General features: G+C 37.7%; 1 protein-coding gene across 2 annotated transcripts in view; it reads left to right on the top strand.

Moving 5' to 3' along the window:
- Window positions 1-22,062, top strand: part of PTPRK (protein tyrosine phosphatase receptor type K) — a 555,842-nt gene that overhangs the window by 197,718 nt on the left and 336,062 nt on the right. For both annotated transcript variants that reach the window (XM_034990587.1, XM_034990586.1), the window contains exon 3: window positions 5,284-5,555. In XM_034990587.1, coding sequence (XP_034846478.1) covers window positions 5,284-5,555 — 272 coding nt within the window. The remainder of the gene's footprint in view (window positions 1-5,283; window positions 5,556-22,062) is intronic.

Genomic DNA, 22,062 nt, shown 5'->3' with positions numbered 1-22,062 from the left:
ACAGTTATATGTTGTTATATTTTGAGAGCGGGTCTCTGTCTCCTTCCATTTATTCAGTCATCCAGATAACCAACTAACAAGTACTTATTGAACTTCTACCATATACCAGGCCCTCATTCGATGCTGTGCCAGTTTTCAGTTCAGTGCTTTTGCAGCTCCATATCCACCCTTTATTACCTGCTCTGTGCTGGAGGAGGTTGACCACTGAAGCATTTCTCCTTTGTAGCGAGTGCAGTGTTACGCTACGCAGTTTGTCATGTAATGTCTCGTAGTTTGTCCATAGAGGGTGCTGAAAGGGTTTTAGCAGGAAGGTGCTTCTACTCCTGTTTGAATTGTGCTTCTATTTTGTTTTTTTCATGCTAATACTGAGGAGCTGGCAGTGGCCCAGTGATGTGCACGGTGCTTGCAGTCCCTTAGTGTGCTTCTGGCCCCAGCCCTGGCCTCGTGACCTTGCTGTGGCCTCCCCGCGTGAGCACAGCCCACCCCCAGCCTCTGGCACCCTGATGCATGGGAGTCTTTCCTGCTTGTGGACAGCTCTGGCCTGAGGGACCCAGCAACCTTCTTCATCATCCAGTGGGCTGCAAAACTACACCTTCTTTAAGGAGATCTGATTCTCAGCAGCCTCCCTCCCCTTTCCACATCTGTCCTTCCTTGGGTACTGTGCTTACTCTTTAGGGTTCTCTTTGCAACTTCAGAGTTTCTACGTCTCATAGTTTATGATTCTTATATCACACTTTCAACTGTTACATTTTCTGTGTGGCTTCTCTCTGCTGATGGGACTCTGAATAAATTAGGTGCTTTCTATCACTCTTCTGAGGGGGATAAACAATGCCTGTATAAATTATTTAAAATTTGTACAAAAGCAGTGCATAATTAAGGGCCAGAACCAGGAAGGCAGACTGTGTATCAAAGAGCTTCAAGGCAGGGAAAGCTCAATAAGGACGGGGTGCTGAGGAAGATCAGTGGGCAAGAATTGGCGCTGGGCTGAGATGAGGGAGGCTTCCTTACAGAGGCATGAGCCTGTTCTGGAGAAGAAAACTGTCATGGTGTGTGGGGAAAGTCGTGAGGGCTCTGTCAGATTGGAGAAGTCGGAGGAGGTACAGTGGCAAAGATCATGGAGGGTCATCAGTACCAGGCAGAGAAGTGGAAATTTCTTTCAGTTCAGTTAACAGGGCACCTTCAGTGGATCTTAAATAAGAATTGACTTAATAAAAATATGTTAGTGTTACTAAAGGATATATATAAATAAAAGAGTTTTAAGATGAAGTATGGAAACCTATTTATCATTCATTATTTTCTGTGCAGTTAATCCTATTTCCTGTGTTGTTGTTATTCCTAGAGGTACATCTTAAAGATAAAATTTTCATCTATGGGACATTATTTACTCATCTAGATATTAGACTATGGCATTTTTTAATATGGGACTTGTTTTCTTTAGTTATTCTTTTTAAATAAAAACTGCTATTTAGTCTACTCACTGCCCCCCTCTTTTAATGAATTGAAATAAGAAGTTTCTGATATTTGTATTGTGTTTTTTCTTTTGAAAGCCAAGGTGCTGTTAATCTGTAGGATTCAAATAGGATTTATTTTTAAAAGGCAAATACCTATGTTTATTTCTTAAGTATTTATCATTTGACATTACTTTTGTAAGATAGTATTCACGTAGTCTCTCTTTTTTTTAAAGTACCAATCTAATGCATGTTCATTATGGAACATTCAGTGAATGTGCATGAAAATAAGAAAAGAGAAGACAATTATAGCTCCCTTTTGATAATACAGTTAACTATTTCCTATATATTCTTTTATTCCTGTCATATGTGCATGTGCATGTGTACCTATATGAATACACACATTTACACAATTGTATTTAGTTTATATATGTGGTTTTTCAAAATGGGTATAATGTTTTATAATCTGCTTATTTTACTTAACATAGTGTGAATATCTTTCATCAAATGGTTTTAGTAATTTGTTTTTAATGACTGCAGAATTACTCATCAAACTGAGTTATCATAATTTTACAAATTGCCTATTATTGGACGTTTAAAATACTTTTGTTTTTCTCTATTTTATTTTTTATTTTATTTTATTGTTTTTAAAAGATTTTACTTTTAAGTAATCTTTACACCCAACAGTGGGACTCAAACCCCAAACCCTGAGATAAAGAGTCGAGTGCTCTACCAATTGAGCCAGCCAGGTACCCCTGTTTTTCTCTATTTTAAATAATGTAACGATGAGATGGACATCTTTTTTTAAGCTGTATCTTTGTACGTATACAAATTGTTTATCTAGTTTACATTCTTTGATTTGGAATCACCAGCTGAGGGTATCTGTCTCTTTTAAGGTTTTTGATTCTCATTGTCCGAATGCTCTCCAGAAAAATTATACATTTTTAAAAAAGTGATCGTAAGCCTAGTAAGTTTTTCTTTTATGTCTTACATGATATATTTGAGACCTCTGTTGCTCCAGAGACTGTAAGGAATATTTGTATTGCCACATTAAAGAATTCACATTCATTAAAAGTTACTACGTAATACGTTTGACACAGATGTTTCATTATTAAGTCTTGAGTTAGGTAAATCACAACTAAATAGAATTGAACTCTTATTAGAAACCTGAGGGATTAGTTAGCTGGTGACAGAACTATAACAAGTAAGCTTAAATTAGGACATAAAGAATGAGGGAAATGCATATCGTAGAATTTCCTGACTCTGAGTGTTACAGTCATTTACTCTGGGAGACTGTAGAAGTAATTTTTAGAAGTTGATAAGAATAGCATAGTGTTCTCTATGTTTGGGATGATGAAAGTAAATCTTACGTCAAATAGGCAGCTACCTCCCTGGTGCCTACTTGGTAAATTGCCACTATATGAAATCAGCTGGTAGAAGTGCTTGGTTGGCTCTTGAGTGCTAGTGCTTGCTTCTTCCTTTCTGGAACCATGAACTAAATGCATATTATTTCATAACACTCAGAAAATATAGCAGTAATTAGACTGCATTGAAAGAAACATTCTATAGAAATGAAATATCAGCACTTTTTTTTTTTAAATTAACTTGTATTAAAATGCTGGAATGGCTTGAGCAAGCTTTTATTTTGTGACTTTTGTCTTTTCTAATGATCCAATTGGTAATTCCTACAAATTAATATACTTTGCTCATCCCATTTCCTTAATATGAAAATTATCATAGCTTAAAAGTGCAACTGGATGAAAATTGCTAAATGGTGTTAATGGTAAATATCACAGTATGTAATTAAGATGTTTGACAAAGCATATTTTATGCCAAAATTTATTTTATAATGGAAGAAAATAACTGTTTGAAAGCCCATAAGTCAATTAGCACTACTTTGAAATTGACAATCAGAAGCCGTAGTTGATGAAGACTTGTAAAAATAATTTAAATTCACTGCTGTCATACTATATCACTGAAAAAACAAACAAACAAACAAACAAACAAACAAAAACCCTGTTCTGGCAGTGGGGAAATAGGTCACAGGTTTGTAAAGAAGCTGAGGCCCAATAACAGTAAGTAACTTGTCTAAGATCTCAGGCCTGGTCTTGTTAAAGCAATCATTAGTCAGAGCTCTGCTTGGGTGAATCTGAAAGACATGTCGGCAAATCAGCCATGGACCTCAGAATGTGGGTATAACCAAGAATAGAAACATCCTGCTTGTATAAATTGGATTGGGATCCAGGATATCCTCTTTAAAAAAAAAAAAAGACATAATTTCTCCAAAAATATACATGACCAATTTATTCTATTAATGTGCATGCAATCTGTGAGAATCAAGAAGAAGTAAAAAAAGAGAATTTCAGGTTACAAGAGAGGATGACTCCTGGGGAAAAGGAAGTGAAAGTCCTGTCAGTAGCCATCACTACAATAAGCGTATTCTGTACTTTGCCTGATAACTGATAGTGTTATCATGTGAAATCTTTACATAAGTTCTGAGCTCTAGAACGGGAATTCATCAGATGTGAAATTTCAGTTTCTTAGGTAGTAAAAGTCCTCTTAGCTGCCATGATTTGAACTTGCTTTTGGGGTTAACTGAACTAGTTAGACTAGTAGTCATTGAGTATTTAGTGTGGTATGTAAAAGTTACTGTGTTTTAGGGAGGAAACAGGGTTGATTGGTCAGGAAGAGAGGTCCGAGTGTAATCCTTGTAACACTGGATTCTGTAATACTATACCTAATACGTTCTGGTTAAAATTACATCCTAGGGGAAAAAAATTACTATAAAATTTATGTTCTACCTTAAGTGTGACAAATAGGCATATTGACATTTTTGTGATATGTATCTTTGTTAAAATCCACAGTGATGTGAGAAGATCTGGTGATTTTTTTCTGCAGCGGCCCTTGGACTAATAGCAGCAGCTGATGTTCAAGTCCCATGTTTATACTTAGCACTAAGACTGTGCGTTTGGTGGAACTAGGAGGTGCTGTGAGGTTGGGACTTCTTATGTCCTATGACAGACAACCAAGAAATATTTATTAAATTGAAGGTAATGGAGTTAGACTAGTGTTTTCAAACCAGGTTCCTTGCAGCTCTGGAGGAGTGTATGGTGGGACTAGGCAGAATTGGGGCCAGCAGCCATGGTGGTTAGCTGATAGCTTAGTGGGCAGGGCACGGAGAAGTAGGCAAATCCACTATGTGTCAGATTCTCAGATCTGAAAAATCGACATTTTCAGCTTCTCTCCTCATATGTACACTGCAGAGTATCCTTATTCCCTGAACTTAAGTTTAGAGTGGTTAGTACAGAGTGGTTAGCCAGCTTGTGTAAACGATGACCTTGGGGTCTGAAATCAGAAAGGATTGTACCTGCACTTAGTTAACCCACCTCTCTGCAAGAGTAGTATGATAGGGAAAGGAAAGATGCCCCCTCTGTGGAAGCCATGTTTGTTTTCATGTTTGATAATGAAAGACCTTTGTTTAGTAAGACTACAGGATTGGGATCTGGATTTGAACCAGGCTCTACCTACTCTATTTGACTTTGAGTAAGTTACTAATTGTACTTCAGTTTACTAATTTGTAAAGCAGGTTGTTTCACCAGAGCAAATGAATTGATATGTATTATGTACTTGGAACAGTATCTGTTACTTACTAAAAATTGAGTTCACCTACGTGTTTGATATTTTTCTATGGATCTGTTCTGGAAGACAGTCCCTTTAAGTTAAATTTAATGCTCAAAATGGATTCGTATTATTTTTAGCATATTTTTTCCTGTTATTAGATAGTCCCTTTTGCTTATGTGTCTATTTAGCTTTATTATATGTAATGTCATTTCAGGTTCCTATATGATAGTGGATTCTTCAGATCATGACCCTGGAGAAAAAGCCAGACTTCAGCTGCCGACAATGAAGGAGAACGACACTCACTGTATTGATTTCAGTTACCTTTTATACAGCCAGAAAGGGTTGAATCCAGGCACTTTGAACATATTGGTTAGGGTGAATAAAGGACCTCTTGCCAATCCAATTTGGAATGTGACTGGATTCACGGGTAGAGATTGGCTTCGGGCGGAGCTAGCAGTGAGCACCTTTTGGCCCAATGAATATCAGGTAATCATCTATGCTTTTCTGGTTTATGTTTTCATGTCATTGGATCTCACAGTGTATGTAATACTCAGAGGTAAATACTAGCGCATTGGAACAGAGATCATCTCTTTCGCCCCTCCTCTTGCCCTGTTCTTGAGGAAATGTTTAAATACATTGGCACACAGCCTTCAAAGTAATGAGACTATTTCCACATACTGAAAAACAGTTTTCGGTACAAAATTTGTTGGTTGTTTGACAAAGAGCTACTTATTGACAGATTTGTTTCCATGTCTGTATTCAGGAAGAAAAGGTCCTTTTTTCTGAGTGCATTATTCAGACTGGATTGGTTTGCTGACTTCTGACAATAACATTTGGAAACTAAACATGAAATAGTGTTTCATGAATTATATCATCTAAGGGGGAGGCATTTTTAATAAATTATTCACATTTTTGTCGGTTACATGCAGTTTCAAAACAAGCAAACAAAAAAGGAAAAGTCCACATGTCTTTTTTTTTTTTTTCCCCCAAGAATTACTTGATTTAATTATGATTAAACCGGACAATGAATAATATATCTACTTTATGTTTCACGAGGCTGATTTTATATGGTTTAACAAAAAACGATCATTTACCAGTTTGGAGAGTTGTTCAAAATCCTCCCTATAAGGTTCAGTAGAACTATTCTCTGCTTTCTGAAATATTGCCTTCTGCCATTTTGCTTTTTCTAAAGCGAAGTTTTGGTAAACAGTTATGCTATCCGAAAGAAATCTAAAGAGGATTTCCGCTTTTCTGAAAAAAGGTGAAAAGCTAAAATAGTGTGCAGACTTTGTTTTGCAGCGAGCCATTATGGAAGCAGCCAGCACACAGCCCAGTAGCAACAGGGGCCCCGCCAAGCTCCTTCCCCAGGAACTGCATTCAACATCTTAGCATCAAGCTACCATAGCTTTGAACTGTTGGAGCATCTGTGCTTTATCTGGATTTATTTTGTGCATCTGTTAGCAAGATGTGTCCTAAGGTATCAGAAAAGGCGAAGAGGTTATTTTTGGATCTGGGAACGCTTAAAAAATTTTCCATATAAGTTAATATAATTGCTTCTTTATCCTGTTTAGGTTCATGAAAAGTTTCATAAGGACCCTATACTTTCAATAGCAGGGGAAACCTGTCCCTGGACATAGAAAATTACCTCTTTTGAAAGTTCACTTTTGCGTTAGGTCTTGAGATTTAAACTTTTAAAAGACTTGTCTATTTATAGTTTGTTACAGAACCTAATGAGAATGCATTATGTAAAAGTATATTTTATTTTGGTCAGTGGGTAATTTATAAGCTAAGAACAATTCATTTCTGCTTTTTAAAAATGAACAATTTCTTACTTGTCTTTATTCCTGGGAGAGGGAACACAATGCATTGTTTTAATTGCTTTGTCATGAGTTGATTTTTCTATTTTATTGAAAAACCTCTTACTTCATAGGTATCGTTCCTCAGGTAAGGTTCTTTGTTCAGGGTTATGTGTCTATTGAGATCTTAATGGATTTTCTTCAGGTACTAGTTGATTCTGTTATTCTTGAGCTGAAGGATGTTGTTCTTCAGTGTAGGAAAGCTATCTGCTTTTCCAGGGCCCACAGCTCTGTGAGGGCTGCATGTGGTAGGTGGGTGGCTGGAAGTGTATGAAACTAATGCTAAGGCAACGAAAGCAAGATCAGTGGGCTCATCTCTGACAACAGTGGGTTGTCATTTGCTGGTTCACCCTCACATTGCATTGTCCTTTCACTGACTTCATTAGAACCTGTTATTGGAGCTTAACACTGAAAAGAAAAACTCTGATTTAACAACAGAGAACTGTCAGAGGATTCAGCCTCCTTAAAATAAATTTAAACCCAAATAACAAATTAGCAGAATTGTTAAAAATTTGGTTTCTGGAGTCAGATTGCCTGTATTCAACACTGTTTGCTATTTGCTATCTGTATAGATTGTTCTTTAAGGAATTAAATTGTTAGTTATATCTTTAAAGAAAAACGTTGAAGTGGATTTTGATAAATCCAACAAATAATATATCTGGGTATCATGCTAATATGCCTTCACAACTAAGAAATAGCATACATATAATTAATTACCTTTTCTTATTTTTTGCAAGATCTGTCTTTGAGTTATTGATATTTTAATAACATTTTCTTATGGCACACGTTTCTGCAATATTAATTTTAATGTGAGTTACACTATCATGGACTGGATTCTTCTTTGTTCAGTCTCATTTTGCATGACAAAGCTCCCTTAGGGTTATGTGTACCTTTAGTGTTTTAAGCAACCAGCGCTAACAGTACTGTGCAAGTTTCAACCTGGCCAGTGAGATCTTTTTGGAGATGTCAGAGAAAAAGGTTACTACATAACTTGGAACCTGTGGGTAAACGTTTCTTCCTTGCAGATTGAAATTTGAGCAATAGATCATTACTTAAGTGATTAATTACTTTACTTCCACATCATTTTTCCTTAACCCACAAAACTTAACAATCAATGAGAACAAAAAACAGAGTAGGATTATTTTTATTCATGTGCTTAGTGCTCAGTAGATTACTTGATTGATGATTACATTGATTCTGTCATTTAGATACCTAGTTGTACCTTTATATCAGTTATTAGAAACACCAGCATAACATAAACTATATGTAGCATTTTTGCTATTAGGAAATAGCATGAAAAACTTTCGACTATTGCTTAATGCAGAATCTTTATGGATTTTTAAAAATTAAAATGTAGCCATTACATTGTGCTATGTTAGAAGCCTACATACTTTTTAATTCTTAAAGAAACACTGCCTTTTTTTTTTTTCTAGACTCAGATTAAGTAAGCTATGATACGCATAGAAACTATTCTTCCTGGTTCCACAGTTTATTCAACTTCAACATTCTCCAGAGATTTTACACTCTCCAAAACTTCTTTTGAATTTTTTTTAACCTTCTCATTTTTTGAATTCCCTTTTCTTTTGTTGTATTTCTGGTAGAAAATCCTATCTTTTATTTGCCTGAGCCATTAGTTACCCAATCATCCCTCCAATACACTCCTTATCATCGACTTCAACAACAACAACAATCAAAAAGAAAATTACCCCAGGGTGCTACTACTTTTAATTAGTATAGGATAATTTTTATATAAAAATCATACTCCTGGAAGTGGATTAAAAAACAACCAAACCTCTCTATAAGCTAGCTCTTCTTTTTTTTTCCTTTTTTTTGTTGAACTAAAAATCTGAAACAGATGTAGTGTATCTTTGGTGTGATTTACCCTTCCTAGAAATTTCAACTAGCTAGACACCTAACAGAAGATGCCTGACCAGGAAATTAATTATGTTGTGGACTGTTTAATAATGAACAGATACCAGTTTTTAACCCCAAGAAACTTGAAGTCTTATTTCAGAAAGGAAAAAAATATATATACATGAAGTTATGAAATAAAGGCAAAATTATGAGTTTTGGTTACCTGCCAGACCAGTATAAGGCTCATGGACTTTGGAGGCAGTTCTTCTGGGTGAATCTTGACTCTGCTATTTAGCAGTTGTGCAGCCTGGAACATATTCCTTAATTTCTTTGAGTACAGTTTCCTTATCTGATAAATCAACAATACATATCTATCTGTCTATCTATCTATCTATCTATCTATCTATCTATCTATCTATAGTGATTAGAAAGGTATCTGACACATTGTATGTGTTTAGCTTAACATGATGAGTAGATAAAAAATTTGCGAAATCTATTGGGTTTAAAATATGCTCAGCATTTTCTTCTGTTTTGAAAGCATGCTGTTCTCCTTTTTGTTTGTTTTTTCTCAAGACTTAGTTTTTGTAGAGCAGTTTTAGGTTCACAGCAAAATGGAGAAGAAGGTACAGAGATTTCGCATAAACGCCCTGTCCCCACACATGCACAGCCTGCCCCATTATCACCATTCCCCACCGGCGGGACATTTATTACAATGAATGAGCATACACTGACACACAGTAATCACTCAAAGTTCATAGTAATTTTATTTTAGGGTTTATTCTTGGTGCTGTACAGTCTGAGTTTAAACAAGTGTATTATGGCATGTATGCATCATTGTAGTATCATAGAGGATTTTCACTGCCCTCAAAATTTCTGTGCTCTGCCTATTCATCCGTCCTCCTCCATGTTATTCTTTTCAGGTTTCATGTTTATTTATTTATATTTTTAAATTTTTGTTAATTTATTTGAGAGAGAGAGAGAGAGAAAGAACATGAGCGGGGGTGGGGTGCAGAGGGAGAGGGATGAGCAGACAGCCCGCTGAGCAGGGAGCCCATCACAGGCCTCGATCCCAGGACCCTAGGTTTTATGTGTGTGTGTGTGTGTGTGTGTTTTTAAGATTTTATTTATTTATTTGAGAGAGAGAGAGCACAGGAGCAGGGGGAGGGGCAAAGGGAGAAGGAGAAGCAGACTCCCCGCTGAGCAGGGAGCCAGATGTGGGCCTTGATCCTTGAGCCAAAGGCAGCCGCTTAACTGGTTGAGCACCCCCAGGTGCCCCTAGGTTTTGTGTTTATTAAAATGTCTACTGGGGCGCTTGGGTGGCTCAACCAGTTAAGAGTCTGACTTGGGCTTAGGTCATGATCTCAAGGTCGTGGAGTCGAGCCCCACCTTGGGCTCCCTGCTCAGCAGGGTGTCTGCTCATCCCTCTCCCTCTGCAACACCCCTCCCCCACTCCGCTCGTGCTCTCTCTCTCACATAAATAAAAATAAAATGTCCACTTATTTGACAGCTTATTAACATGAAGTTTCACCATGCTAACCCCTGGGGATATACAGGCAAGTCCCTTTTCTCCGGAAACTTACATTCTAGCTAGGCACTGGAGGAGATAAAAATGTAAATCAGATGTGGGGTCCGCCCTTAGGGGGCCTAGTCCAGATGGGAAATGTGAGATACACAGAGGTAAGACTTGAGACAATATAACATTTGTTAAATGACTTTAGAGAGAGAAATGTAAAATATAGTGGGGAAAATGAAAACAAAAGATAGATTTGCTTCCAAAGTAATTTAAGGCATAAATGGGACTATAATTCTTATCTCTTGGTTCCTGTATTTCTAGATGAGTATGCTTTTCACTGTACCACATTGTTTTTCTTAAACCACAGTTATTTGGAGCCACCACTTTCTATTGTGAAAGAGAACAAGCAAATGTAAATTTTATGACATAAGCGTTGCAATGATATACTAATGTATAAGGAACTGTTTCTCACCTGTGTCTTCAGAGCAATAAATGTCTTTTCGGCTCAGTATACTAATTATAGGAAGTATCATATCATATTTTTTTTATTTGTCATGGTTACAAGTTGCTAATTCTACCTCTTTTTATAGACCTCAAGTGAGTACTGTAAAATTTCAAATTGATCACCAAATAGAAGTAAAAAGAAAAAAAAAAACACCCAAAACATTATGAGGCATTATCTCAGTGTTAAATTTCAACTGAAGATCAACACACCTCTAAAAGTGTAATTTTCTCCACTCTGGAAATCTGACCTGTCTTGTATGCATAAAACTCAGTTCTGCTTTGGGATTAAATCCATTAGTTTCTTACTGAACAGTGAAGTTCTTACCAAATGAGGCAAGCAGACATAACTTCCAAAACTATTAGTGGAAACCTAATCTGCTGTTTTCCATTAACTGGGTGCACATCATTAATCACAAAAATGATGCATGATGAAAACTACAGGGGTTTGGCCAGAAACTGGAAAGTGATAATATAGCACAATGTGTCTTTTTTTTTTTTTTTTTTTTGCTCCCTAATTCACTGAGAAACAAACACTGAACTTTTGCAACCCATTTTCTTCTTAACATTTTCTATCGGCTTGAAAAAAAAATGTAAGAACTGGACAGGCATGGGATTTTCTGGGTTTTGTCTCCTTTTTAAAGCTTTATGTTAACACGTATTGCACTAATGTTTTGGCAATGGAATGATTGTTACACTCCAGAGATACTGTTGGCTTTGAATCTAAGAAGATTAGGACTTAAACCAAGTGACTGTTTACTTAAATAAAAAAATCTCTCAAAGATTGATCTTTGGGGATGGGGCTGAAGTAGGAACATGCTCATGAACCAGCCATGCAAAGAGTGAGGAAAAGAGCTCTTGGAACATTGCCAATTTATACTGGTCCTCATTCAGCAATGAGTGTCCCACTGAAGGAAGGAAGGGTGGCAAGGTTTTTCTTTCCTGGATGTATTAGTTTGCTTGGCTGCCATAACATTCTGTGACTGTGGCTTAAGCCACAGAAATGTACTTCTCTCATGCTGGGAAGTCTAAAGACCAAGGGGCCAGCCTCTTGGCTCCTGGTGAGAGCGCTCCTCCTGGCTTATAAATGGCTACCTTCTCACTGTGTCCTCACATGTTGCAAAGAGACAGCTTTTCTTCTTCCTATAAGGGCACCAGGCCTCTCAGATCAGGGTCCCTTATCACTTCATTTAACTTTAATTAACCCCCAAAGGCCCTATCTCCAAATACAGTCACGTTGAGGATTTGGGCTTCAGCGTGAATTTTGGGGGGAAAGAATTCAGTCCATACAAGTAGATGTATGTTACACTTACAACTTTTTTATTTATAAGCATTATAAATGACCCAGCTCGGTGTCTCTCTGAAGAATCTGCACCCTGACTTAGGCCCTGATGCAGATAAGGAACAGTGGAAAGAGGTTCACAAACAGGTGGTTGACAGTGCCTGTGAGGCGATCAGACTGAAAGGCTCCACTTCCTGGGCCATTGGACTGTCTGTGGCAGATCTGGCCGAAAGTATAATGAAGAATCTTAGGCGGGTGCATCCAATTTCCACCATGATTAAGGGTCTCTATGGAATTGAAGATGATGTCTTCCTTAGTATCCCTTGCATCTTGGGACAGAATGGAATTTCAGATGTTGGGAAGGTGACTCTGACTCCTGAGGAGGAGGCCCGTTTGAAGAAGAGTGCACAGATACACTTTGAGGGATCCAAAAGGAGCTGCAGTTTTAAAGTTTTCTAATGTACCACTTCACTGTCTAGACTACAGCAGGATTTTAGTTGGAGGTTGTGTATATTGTCCTTATTATCTGATCTGTTACTCAAGTAATATGAAAATGGCCTAAGAAAAAACATCCGTTTCCTAAAGTTCCAAATAGGAATGGTTCACCAAACCCTGCAGCTGTATCCTGATGCTGGATGATACCTGTCTTTGTAGCCCTAAATTGGTTAACGTAAGTTAGCCCCACCGTCTCAGAGGCACCACTGCCAGAGCTGCGGTTGCTCTTCACACCAGATATGTGTTTACTGTGTGTTCTGTCACTTCGGGTTCCTTCCCCCAACACCCGACATGCCTGGTCCATCTTTTCCAGTCAGTCCTATCCTGGGATCCAATGTATAAATTCAATATTGCATGTATTGTGCGTAACTGTTCTAAAGGATCTTATTTTGCATACCATGTATGTCAGAATATGGTGTACATGGCCATATAATGTAAAAAGACAATGCAACCAACTAAGTGTCATACCAACTAAAATACCAAATAAATTTTGAACAGTGAAAAACATAAAATAAAATAAAATAAAATAAAATAAACGACCCAGCTCATCACCTTGTATAACAATGTTGCATTCTCCTCTCTTTCTTGCACGCTGGCAGCTCCCACCTTACTGTCCTGTCTTCCTTTGCAGGTAGGAGTGGCCATATGACACAGCTCTGGCCAGCGAGCTATGAGGGAAAATCTGCTGGGGGACTTCTGGGAAAGATGTTTGTCCTGATAAAAAAGAGAGAGACCTATTGTTGCCTGAGAGCACGATACTTGGCACTGCTGCTGTTGTCTTGTAACTATGGGGAAGGTGATAAACTGAGGGTAACAGAACAGAGTAAGGAAGCGGTCAGGGTCCTACCTCAGGCAAAATAATGACAATAATATATATATATATTTTTTAAGATTTTATTTATTTTTTAGAGAGTGAGAGAGAAACAGCATGAGAGGGGCAAGGGTCAGAGGGAGAAGCAGGCTCCCCGCTGAGCCGGGAGCCCGATGCGGGGCTCGATCCCAGGACCCCGGGATCATGACCTGAGCCGAAGGCAGACGCTTAACCATCTGAGCCACCCAGGCGCCCAATGACAATAATATTTAAAATAAAAACTTTTTAAAAAAACTTTTAGATGAGTATTCTCCTATGCAGACAAGAGCATCCTAGTATAACCGCGTCACATCTTTCTTGAGCTTTCAGGCAGTCCCACCTATAACCCATACTATTTGTGGATAGCACATGTGAGCCATATGGCAGAAATAAAAGTACACATGTCTATCTGTGAATGAAACAGTTTTTCAGTCCCGTCTACAGAGAAGATAGACCTATGTACTTGAAAATGTAAATAGGGCTGTAAGGCAATCAATCAATGACTGGAGGGAGTAGAAAGAAAGGAAGGAAGGAAAGATCATTTGTTGGGTGTCTACCATGTTTAAGACACTGGGCTGGATAATTCCATGTCTGTCATCTTCAGTTTGATTTAATATTTGATCAAGTGCTAAATGAATGTTCCTTATCTTCATGCGTGGACTAAAATTGCTGGTTATTTAACGATCAAAATTATCCCCCCCCCCTTTTTTTCCTCTTTACCAATTTAATCTTGCTATTAAAAGTTTGGACTTTAGCCCTATCAGTGACTTCAGAACTAGATAGGCTTATTCTTCTTAAGGCAACAGTAATTGCCTAACACCGGCATTTTGGCTCATTTTTACATTGTCTAAATACCTTCTGTTTGATAGGCTATTAACAAATCAGCCTTTTGCTGCTGATGTTTAATCTTAATGATTTCCTATTTGTTTCATTTAAAGTACTCCAAATGGGTTTGGAAAAACTCCCATGTTATTATAGTCATTGTTTTCATAAAACTTATAACCAACCCTGTGAGGATGACTTCTCCTTGCGTCCTGACGGTGATTTGCTTTTATTATAAAACATCTGCTTTACTTTTCCTTTAGATTCTGTAATTGATTCATTGATGAAACTTACAGTTTGTAAATAAATGTAAGCAAGGGAAGAAGCGAGTCCTGCTTGTTAACACAATAATTACTGCAAATAGATGACAGAAGTCTCTTGTTAATCTACTAAATCATACCTGTTTTTATTTAGAGTAAGCAGGAGCTTTCAAGTACCCCTTCACTAATTCTTGTGAGAACGATTTCCATGAAATTAATTCACTTCTCTTTTAAGAGTGGATGGAAAAATAATGAGCAGTAAGGAGAGTTAGGCAGTGTTTGTTCAATGTGTGACTTTTTTTCTTTAGGAGTTTGTTTTATCCAAGGGAACTGGGGAAGACAGATGCTCCAAAGAGTAATGGAAGGGAGGCCAGTTTTTTGCTGGCTCACTCCCTTGCATTCAACACAGCTTGTTGAGTCTGCATTAACACGCATCTGCTTCCTTGTTTTCCACACCTCTTTATTAATTATTTAGCATACATTTAATGGGCTCATCTTCGTGTACCAAGATTAAAAAAATATATATCCTACCGGGGCAGGATTCCTACCCAAACACAAAAAAAATGCGAGTTTTTCCTTCTAATCAGCTTAATGATGTTTCTGACAATGCTGTACCATTTATTAATGCAGTACCGTCTCATAGAAGAAAAAGCAGAGACAACAATTTAAAATCAATTCTTTCTGCAGTTATTTTGTCTGCTGACTTTGATAGTTAATTGGAAGTGGTCTTTTTTTGAGGGCTTTCAAGTTTCTGTACAACTTGAATTTTTGTGTGACCTCTTTGTCCATTTCCATTTCAAAGACTGGGTAGTTTTTTTTTCTTCTTCTTCTTCTTATTTTAGACTACATGCGGTATGTGAACAAAATTATTGGCTCTTCACAGGAAAAACAAAACTTAAGTAACATTGTGTTTTTATTTAAAATTTAACTTGTACGCTGTGTGGATTTCAGTTTTTATTCTTAGAGCATAATGGAAAAATAAAAGGATATAATTATCTATTTTAGTATGAGTTTTTCAGTGGAGAGAATGTAGTAGGAAGGAAATATAAGGGAAATGTCAGGCAGAGTTAGAGTTTGTATCTATTACTATTCTTTTAGATGATATTATATAGAATCTATTCTGTTGTTAGTAACACAAGTTGGAATATAAAGGGAAACAAACTTCAGATGTTGTAAATTAAAACATCCACTTATGTAATCTAGTGGAAAGTTTATGATTAATTTTAGTTGTTTTCATTTTCAAAAGGTGTTTTTAAAACTGGCATTATAAAACTAGCTGCTACATGTTATTTCTGCATTTAGTTATATAAATAACCATTGCACACACCACTGGAATTCCCTGATGAGATTTAAATTCTTAATATTCTTTGAATGATCTTTTAAAAAATCATTCTTCTCAGCAGTAAATTCTTCTGGAAGCAGTAAATCAATTCTCATTTTATGTTTAAAAATAAGGTCTGTAGTCATAAATTTATACCAAGTAATAATTCAATAAAGTAATAAAGAATGGAAAATTTCTAGCACCTAGAGATCAAAGTTTAGTTCAAACCTAAACATCTTTAGATCGTGGTATTTTGCAACAACAGCACAAATATAATACTTGGAAACAGATACAGTGATTCTCTGGGTTAATATTTATTAAAAAAACACTTTTGGTTTGGTTGTGAACTTACACAATGTAAGTTATGTAAGACTTACAAAGGGATTAGCCCGCTTAGCCCCGTAAATACCAGGGTGAATTTCTCTGTTGTTATTGTTGTTATTTATTTATTTTTTGATTGCTGTTTATCTTCTTTTTCTGTTGTGTTTTCCCCTCTTTCTGTTTTTCTCCCCTCTCTTGGTGGAGGGGAAATTATAAGCAGAACAATAAACACATAACCAAGTAATTTTATTTATTTAATATATATATATATTTATTACATTAGGTATTCTGACATGCTACATGAGAATTAAGTCTTATTTTTTTTATGTTAGTATAATATAGAGTGGAGACCCTTTTTATATACTGGGTAAAAGTTAAACCTAGACATCATTTGGCCTGTGTTCAATTCCATATCCAATGGTCAACACCTCTTTGCTCAAGGAGTGACTGTTTTGTGGGACCTTTTGAGTTTCAGTGTGGGATAACTAGTCTACATGTGTTTGATGAAGTTCAAAGGAGGTAATGAAAGCTGCAAAGTAGTCTATTTAAAGCTCATATTTACAAATGAAAAACTTGAACTAAAGCTAGTAAAGCAAAAAAGAAACAGATTTGAAAGGATTTGGGATTCTGTCACAGCATAAGGGAAGTGGAATATCCAAGCTTGAAGAAGACATGGAACCCAGAGTAGCCATCAGGACAATAGAAACTTTGACTTTCTCTGTGAAGGTCAACTGTAAACAACTCCTTTCTTTATCAGTTTGACAAATATTTATCAAGCAACCTAATCTACCCCAGGCACTATTCTGGCTGCTGGGGATGTACCATGCTGAAGTCTGAAAGTTCTGTTATCCCAGAATTCCAGTCTTGGGATGGGGGTGGGAGGGGTGATAAATAAATAAACGAGAAAAAGATTAGAATGCAAGAAGTGCTATGCAGATAATTAAGATAGAGTGATAGGACAGTTAGGTCTTGGAAACCACCTCGGACCAGGTGGTTTAGGAAGAGCTAGTTGTTTGAGAAGATGACCTTCACCTGGAGATCTGAATGGCAAAAAGGATCTAGGTACATTAAGACCAGAAAAAATGCTTTAGAGGCAGAGAAAACAGCTAAATGAAGGCTCTTAAATCTGGAAGGAAATTGGCATGGTGGAGGGATGGCGACAGGCCTAGGGGTCAAAAGGGTCCTTTTTAAAGATGAGAAGCTTTGGAATCCAAGGGAAAGAGTCTTAACACTTTATGAAGATTGTCATCAAGGGATTCTATTTACTCACTTGGGTCTCATCTTATCCATGTTCCAAATGTATATTCTTCTTTAGTCTTTTCAGTGCTTACTCTCCAGTCACAGCTCTGGTTGTTTTCCATCTTGATAATGGGAACATTTTCCTGACTCTTTTATAAATCAGTTACTTTTCTTGGGATGCTGATTTGCTGATATTGCATTCCTCAGATTTTGCCAGTGTTTCCTTGAAAGTCAAAATGATTAGCCATCAGTTGAGGTCCTTCATAATTTAGCTTCAGTCAACTGCTTCAATCTCTGTACCATTATTATTTTTTTCTTGGCACCATCTGCTTTAGTAAATTGCAAATTGCTCTAGCTGTGCTTTAGACAATTTGGGCGTGTGTGTGTGTGTGTGTGTGTGTGTTTGTGAATTTGCACACAGTATATCCACCTTCTGAAGTGCCTTTGTTTCTTCATTTTCCTTGCTACCAAGAAGCCTTTGCTAGGCACTTCAGTTCTCTTCATATCTGTATTCTGTATTGCTTACATTGCTAATTAGACATTTAGCTTGTAATATTTCAGATAGTTTCGTGTCTTGTACCTCCAAGTGGACTGTAGATCCTCTTTAAAAGAGGGTAAGCCAAGAGGCCAGTGTAATTTTTACATGGTGCTTTGTATTTTATAAAGCAGTTTGACAAATTAAAAAAAAAAATCAGCCTTGGGCGCCTGGGTGGCTCAGATGGTTAAGCGTTTGCCTTCGGCTCAGGTCATGGTCCCAGGGTCCTGGGATCGAGTCCCGCATCGGGCTCCCTGCTCCTTGGGAGCCTGCTTCCCCCTCTGCCTCTCTCTCTCTCTGTCTCTCATGAATAAATAAATAAAATCTGTAAAAAAAAAAATCAGCCTTACAATACTATGAGGTCACTGGGAAGAGTATAATGATTTTATTTTAGTGATAAGGACTGAGAGATGATATAAGTGACTTGTTTAAGGTCATGTTACTAGCTAGAATTGAATTAAGTCCCCTAAAAATAAATTCTAGTATTTCTCTAGTGTGCCAGGCTGTTTGTTTATTGATAATGACTTTCCAGTCTTGGCATCAAAAGAAAATTGGACTTGCTGATGAAATATTAAGTGATGGGATAAGAGTAGGGTTATAATTTTTTCATTTTCATGCAATTTTTCGGGAGACATTTTCTTTTTGTTTTTTTCTTTTCCTTTTTTTTTTTTTTTTTTAGAGAGAGCGTGCGCAAGAGTGGGGGAGGGGCTGAGGGAGAGGGAGAGAGAGACTCTCCATGCTGGGCTGGATCTCAGGACCTGAGCTGAAATCAAGAGTCAGATGCTCAACCGACTGAGCCACCCAGGCACCCTAGGAGACATTTTCTTAATATTATTTGCTAATATTTCTTTAAAAAATAAGTATTTTTATGGTTTGTCTGTTCAAGGATTGATTGGTTGAAGTAAGCTTAATGCTTAAGGGGGCATCTCAGAACTTTGGTAGACTGAATTTTAATTCATTTTCACAACCAACCAAGCATTTATTGAATTGTTATTACACGCTAAATTTGGGGAGAAAACAAGTATGAAAATAATTTCATATTTTTGTTTAGGGAATATAAAGTTCACCAAGGAGATTGGCCATATGTTTATAAGTTTTTGTGGTAAGTGATGATTAAATAGGATGTTTTACATAATTATTTCAAAATTTATTTATGTTTAGAAATGCTGTGATAAAATAATAGGAATAAACAAGTCTTTTGAGGGAGATGAAACATCCATATCAGCTGTCTTGTATTGTTATTTAATTAACTATCCGATGGAGTGAAGAAAACAATACTATTAATGGAACTCCAAGAAGGAAGCAACACATGGGTTCTTTGGTCCGACAAAAATGGAGCTGTATCTGGGTATATAAAGTCAGGGGAAAAGGAGGTTTAGGTTTCCCAGTTACAAGGCATGGATAGCACCCTCAGCTGTTCTGAAATGAGAATGATCACACTGTGTGAGGGGGCAGCCACACTGGTCTGGCTGAAGTCAGGGTTTTGAAATTGGGAGGAATATTAGATTATGTAATCAACGTATTGAGTAGGTTGGATCCTAATATAGAGAAGTCTCCAAATCTATGTCAAGGGATTTGTTTTATTTTGATTCCTAACTGCTTGTGGCTCACTCAGAAGAGTCTCTAGCAAGAGCAGTGTGATCACAGTAATGATTTTTTAAAAGTCATTCTTTTAAGACTGAGCTCAGCAGATCCAAGGTGGGCCTTGACTTAGCATTTGCTGACCATCCCCACACTCTGTTATCCACACCTCATCTGTTCAAACTAGTCTCTTGAAGTTGTGACATTTGGCAATTTGGAGGATGACCTGTGGGGAGCAAGGTATACTTTTGTTACTTAGTTCCCTTTCTGCTAGGTAGAGATTTATTTGTTATGAAAGGTAATCAGGTTTTGGCAGACAGACTCGCATTTAGGGAAAAAAAAAAAAGTCTATTCAAGGATTCTGCCTTTGTCAACAGAATTGCTAAATTTTGTTCATTTAAGCTTATTCTTTCTGCTGGGATCGCTGGGGAACTTTCCCTTATTATAAAGGTTGAAGAATGTCCAGATGATGCTCTTCTCTTCCATCTGCCCGTTAAACCCTTAATCTCCTACACCTGTGTGGCTTCTAATCCTTTATTTGCTTTCTGTACCTCGTGGTTCCAAGTTCTGAGTCACGTGTGCCAAGTAAGTTTCCTTGGGCCACAAAAGGGCATTCTATGCCCCAAGATCTCCTGGATAATAAAGTGAGTTGCTGTTCACAAATGAACTTGCCAGTTTTAATGCAACCCACTTAGTGAATGGCATCCACTCACTATACAGCCAGAAGTGCCCTATTGATTGGCAGCAGGAAGCTCCTTGTTCACGTTGAGAGTTCCTTTTGCTGGTTCCTAGCCTCTGAGAATTGTCCCAGGGCTGCCTTTGTGATGCCGCAAAAGGCCCTTTCTCCTTTTTTCTCATTGCCATTTACTTCTCAGTTTGGAGCCAGTTGAGTTATTTAGTCATAGGCCTGACTTGTAAGGTGAAGAAGTTCGAAATGAGTTTGTTTTTGGATCTTAGTCAGGGTTCTTTTTGGAAAAGGGTCAAGCAAAGAATATAGCAGGCAAAATTATCCACTCTTTCTTAGTTATCACTATACTAACTAAAATTCAATGGGATACCTTGTCGAGAGGTTATGCCCTGCATTGAATTTCAGCCTCGAACCCCGCTTAGTTCAGAGAGCTCTCGGGTTGTAGAAACATGCCTCTCACCTCAGCCGTGTAAACCTCCCTAGCAAACCATCTCCACACTCAGTGGGATCATGTGTATCTATCAGCCACCTTACAGAGTAATTGGGAATCAGAAAGAAAGGCACAATCTGCTTCCTTTGTTCTCCAAGTAAAAGCCTGGAAAGGTTATCTATAACTAACCAGTAAAGCATGGTGCCTGTCAGATCAAGATGATATAGCTCACTAAGCTTGAAGAAAAAAAAAGAGAGAGAAAGAAAAAAGCTGTTCATTTTCTAGTACCTTTGCATCTCTGATTAGCCATCATATAAATGGATTATTTTGGTTTGTAGAAGCAGAGACTGGAACTTTTTCTTTTACATTTTTCATCTTATATCCATTACAAAAAAGGCAGTGGATTTTAAAGGAGATTACTTAAATTTGTGATCTGATTGCCTGGAGAGAGTGAGCTGGTATTAGTCTGAGTATGGGAAATTGTCCATTAAAATCGTGTTTATTAAATTTGAGAAGAAAAAAAAAATTATGAATATTTTAATTTGGAGGGAATCATTTGGAAAATATGCATTAGTGGGCGCCTGGGTGGCTCATTTGGTTAAGCGACTGCCTTCGGCTCAGGTCATGATCCTGGAGTCCCTGGATCGAGTCCCGCATCGGGCTCCCTGCTTCTGCCTCTGACCCTCCCCCCTCTCATGTGCTCTCTCATTCTCTCTCTCTCAAATAAATAAATAAAATCTTTAAAAAAAAAAAAAAAAGAAAATATGCATTAGAAAGACATTTGTGGGGGCGCCTGGGTGGCTCAGTCGTTAAGCGTCTGCCTTCGGCTCGGGTCATGATCCCAGGGTCCTGGGATCAAGCTCCGCATCGGGCTCCCTGCTCGGCGGGAAGTCTGCTTCTCTCTCTCCCACTCCCCCTGCTTGTGTTCCTGATCCCGCTATGTCTCTCTCTGTCAAATAAATAAATAAAATATTTTTTTAAAAAAGGAAGGCATTTGTGCTTTTTATGGCAACCAGATTACACAAAAATGCTTTAATTCCCAAGTATTATTACTACAGTTCTCTTCTTCAGCAATACAAAGTAGTTAGGCCTATAAAAAATTAACCAGAGCTTCTGATGTAACAGATTTTGGAGGCAGTAACTCTAGTGAGAGGAGGTCCAAGCTGTTTTATGGAGCAGTCCCCATATCCCGATATGGCCGTTGCTTTGCATAGGGTAAGCCTTGCTTGCACTTCAGGACTGCTGCACCTCATCTTGGACAGTTCTGTACTGTTCCGGATGGTTCCCAGAGTCTTCTGACTCCTCCTAGACTCTGGATTCCTGCCCCCATCTCTGTCTCTGCCTTGCTCAAGGAGGCCCCGTTGACATTTACCACTTCTGCCCTGAGGAGAACAATGCTCCTTAGGAAAGAATCTTGCCCTTGGGACTAGAGGCTAGGATAATTG

This window comes from Mirounga leonina, unplaced genomic scaffold (genome assembly GCF_011800145.1).
Source record: "Mirounga leonina isolate KUSES-001 unplaced genomic scaffold, KU_Mleo_1.0 Mir_53, whole genome shotgun sequence".
Classification (NCBI taxonomy): domain Eukaryota; kingdom Metazoa; phylum Chordata; class Mammalia; order Carnivora; family Phocidae; genus Mirounga; species Mirounga leonina.
Note: the sequence above shows the minus strand (reverse complement) of the source record. Positions and strands in the feature narration are given on the sequence as shown.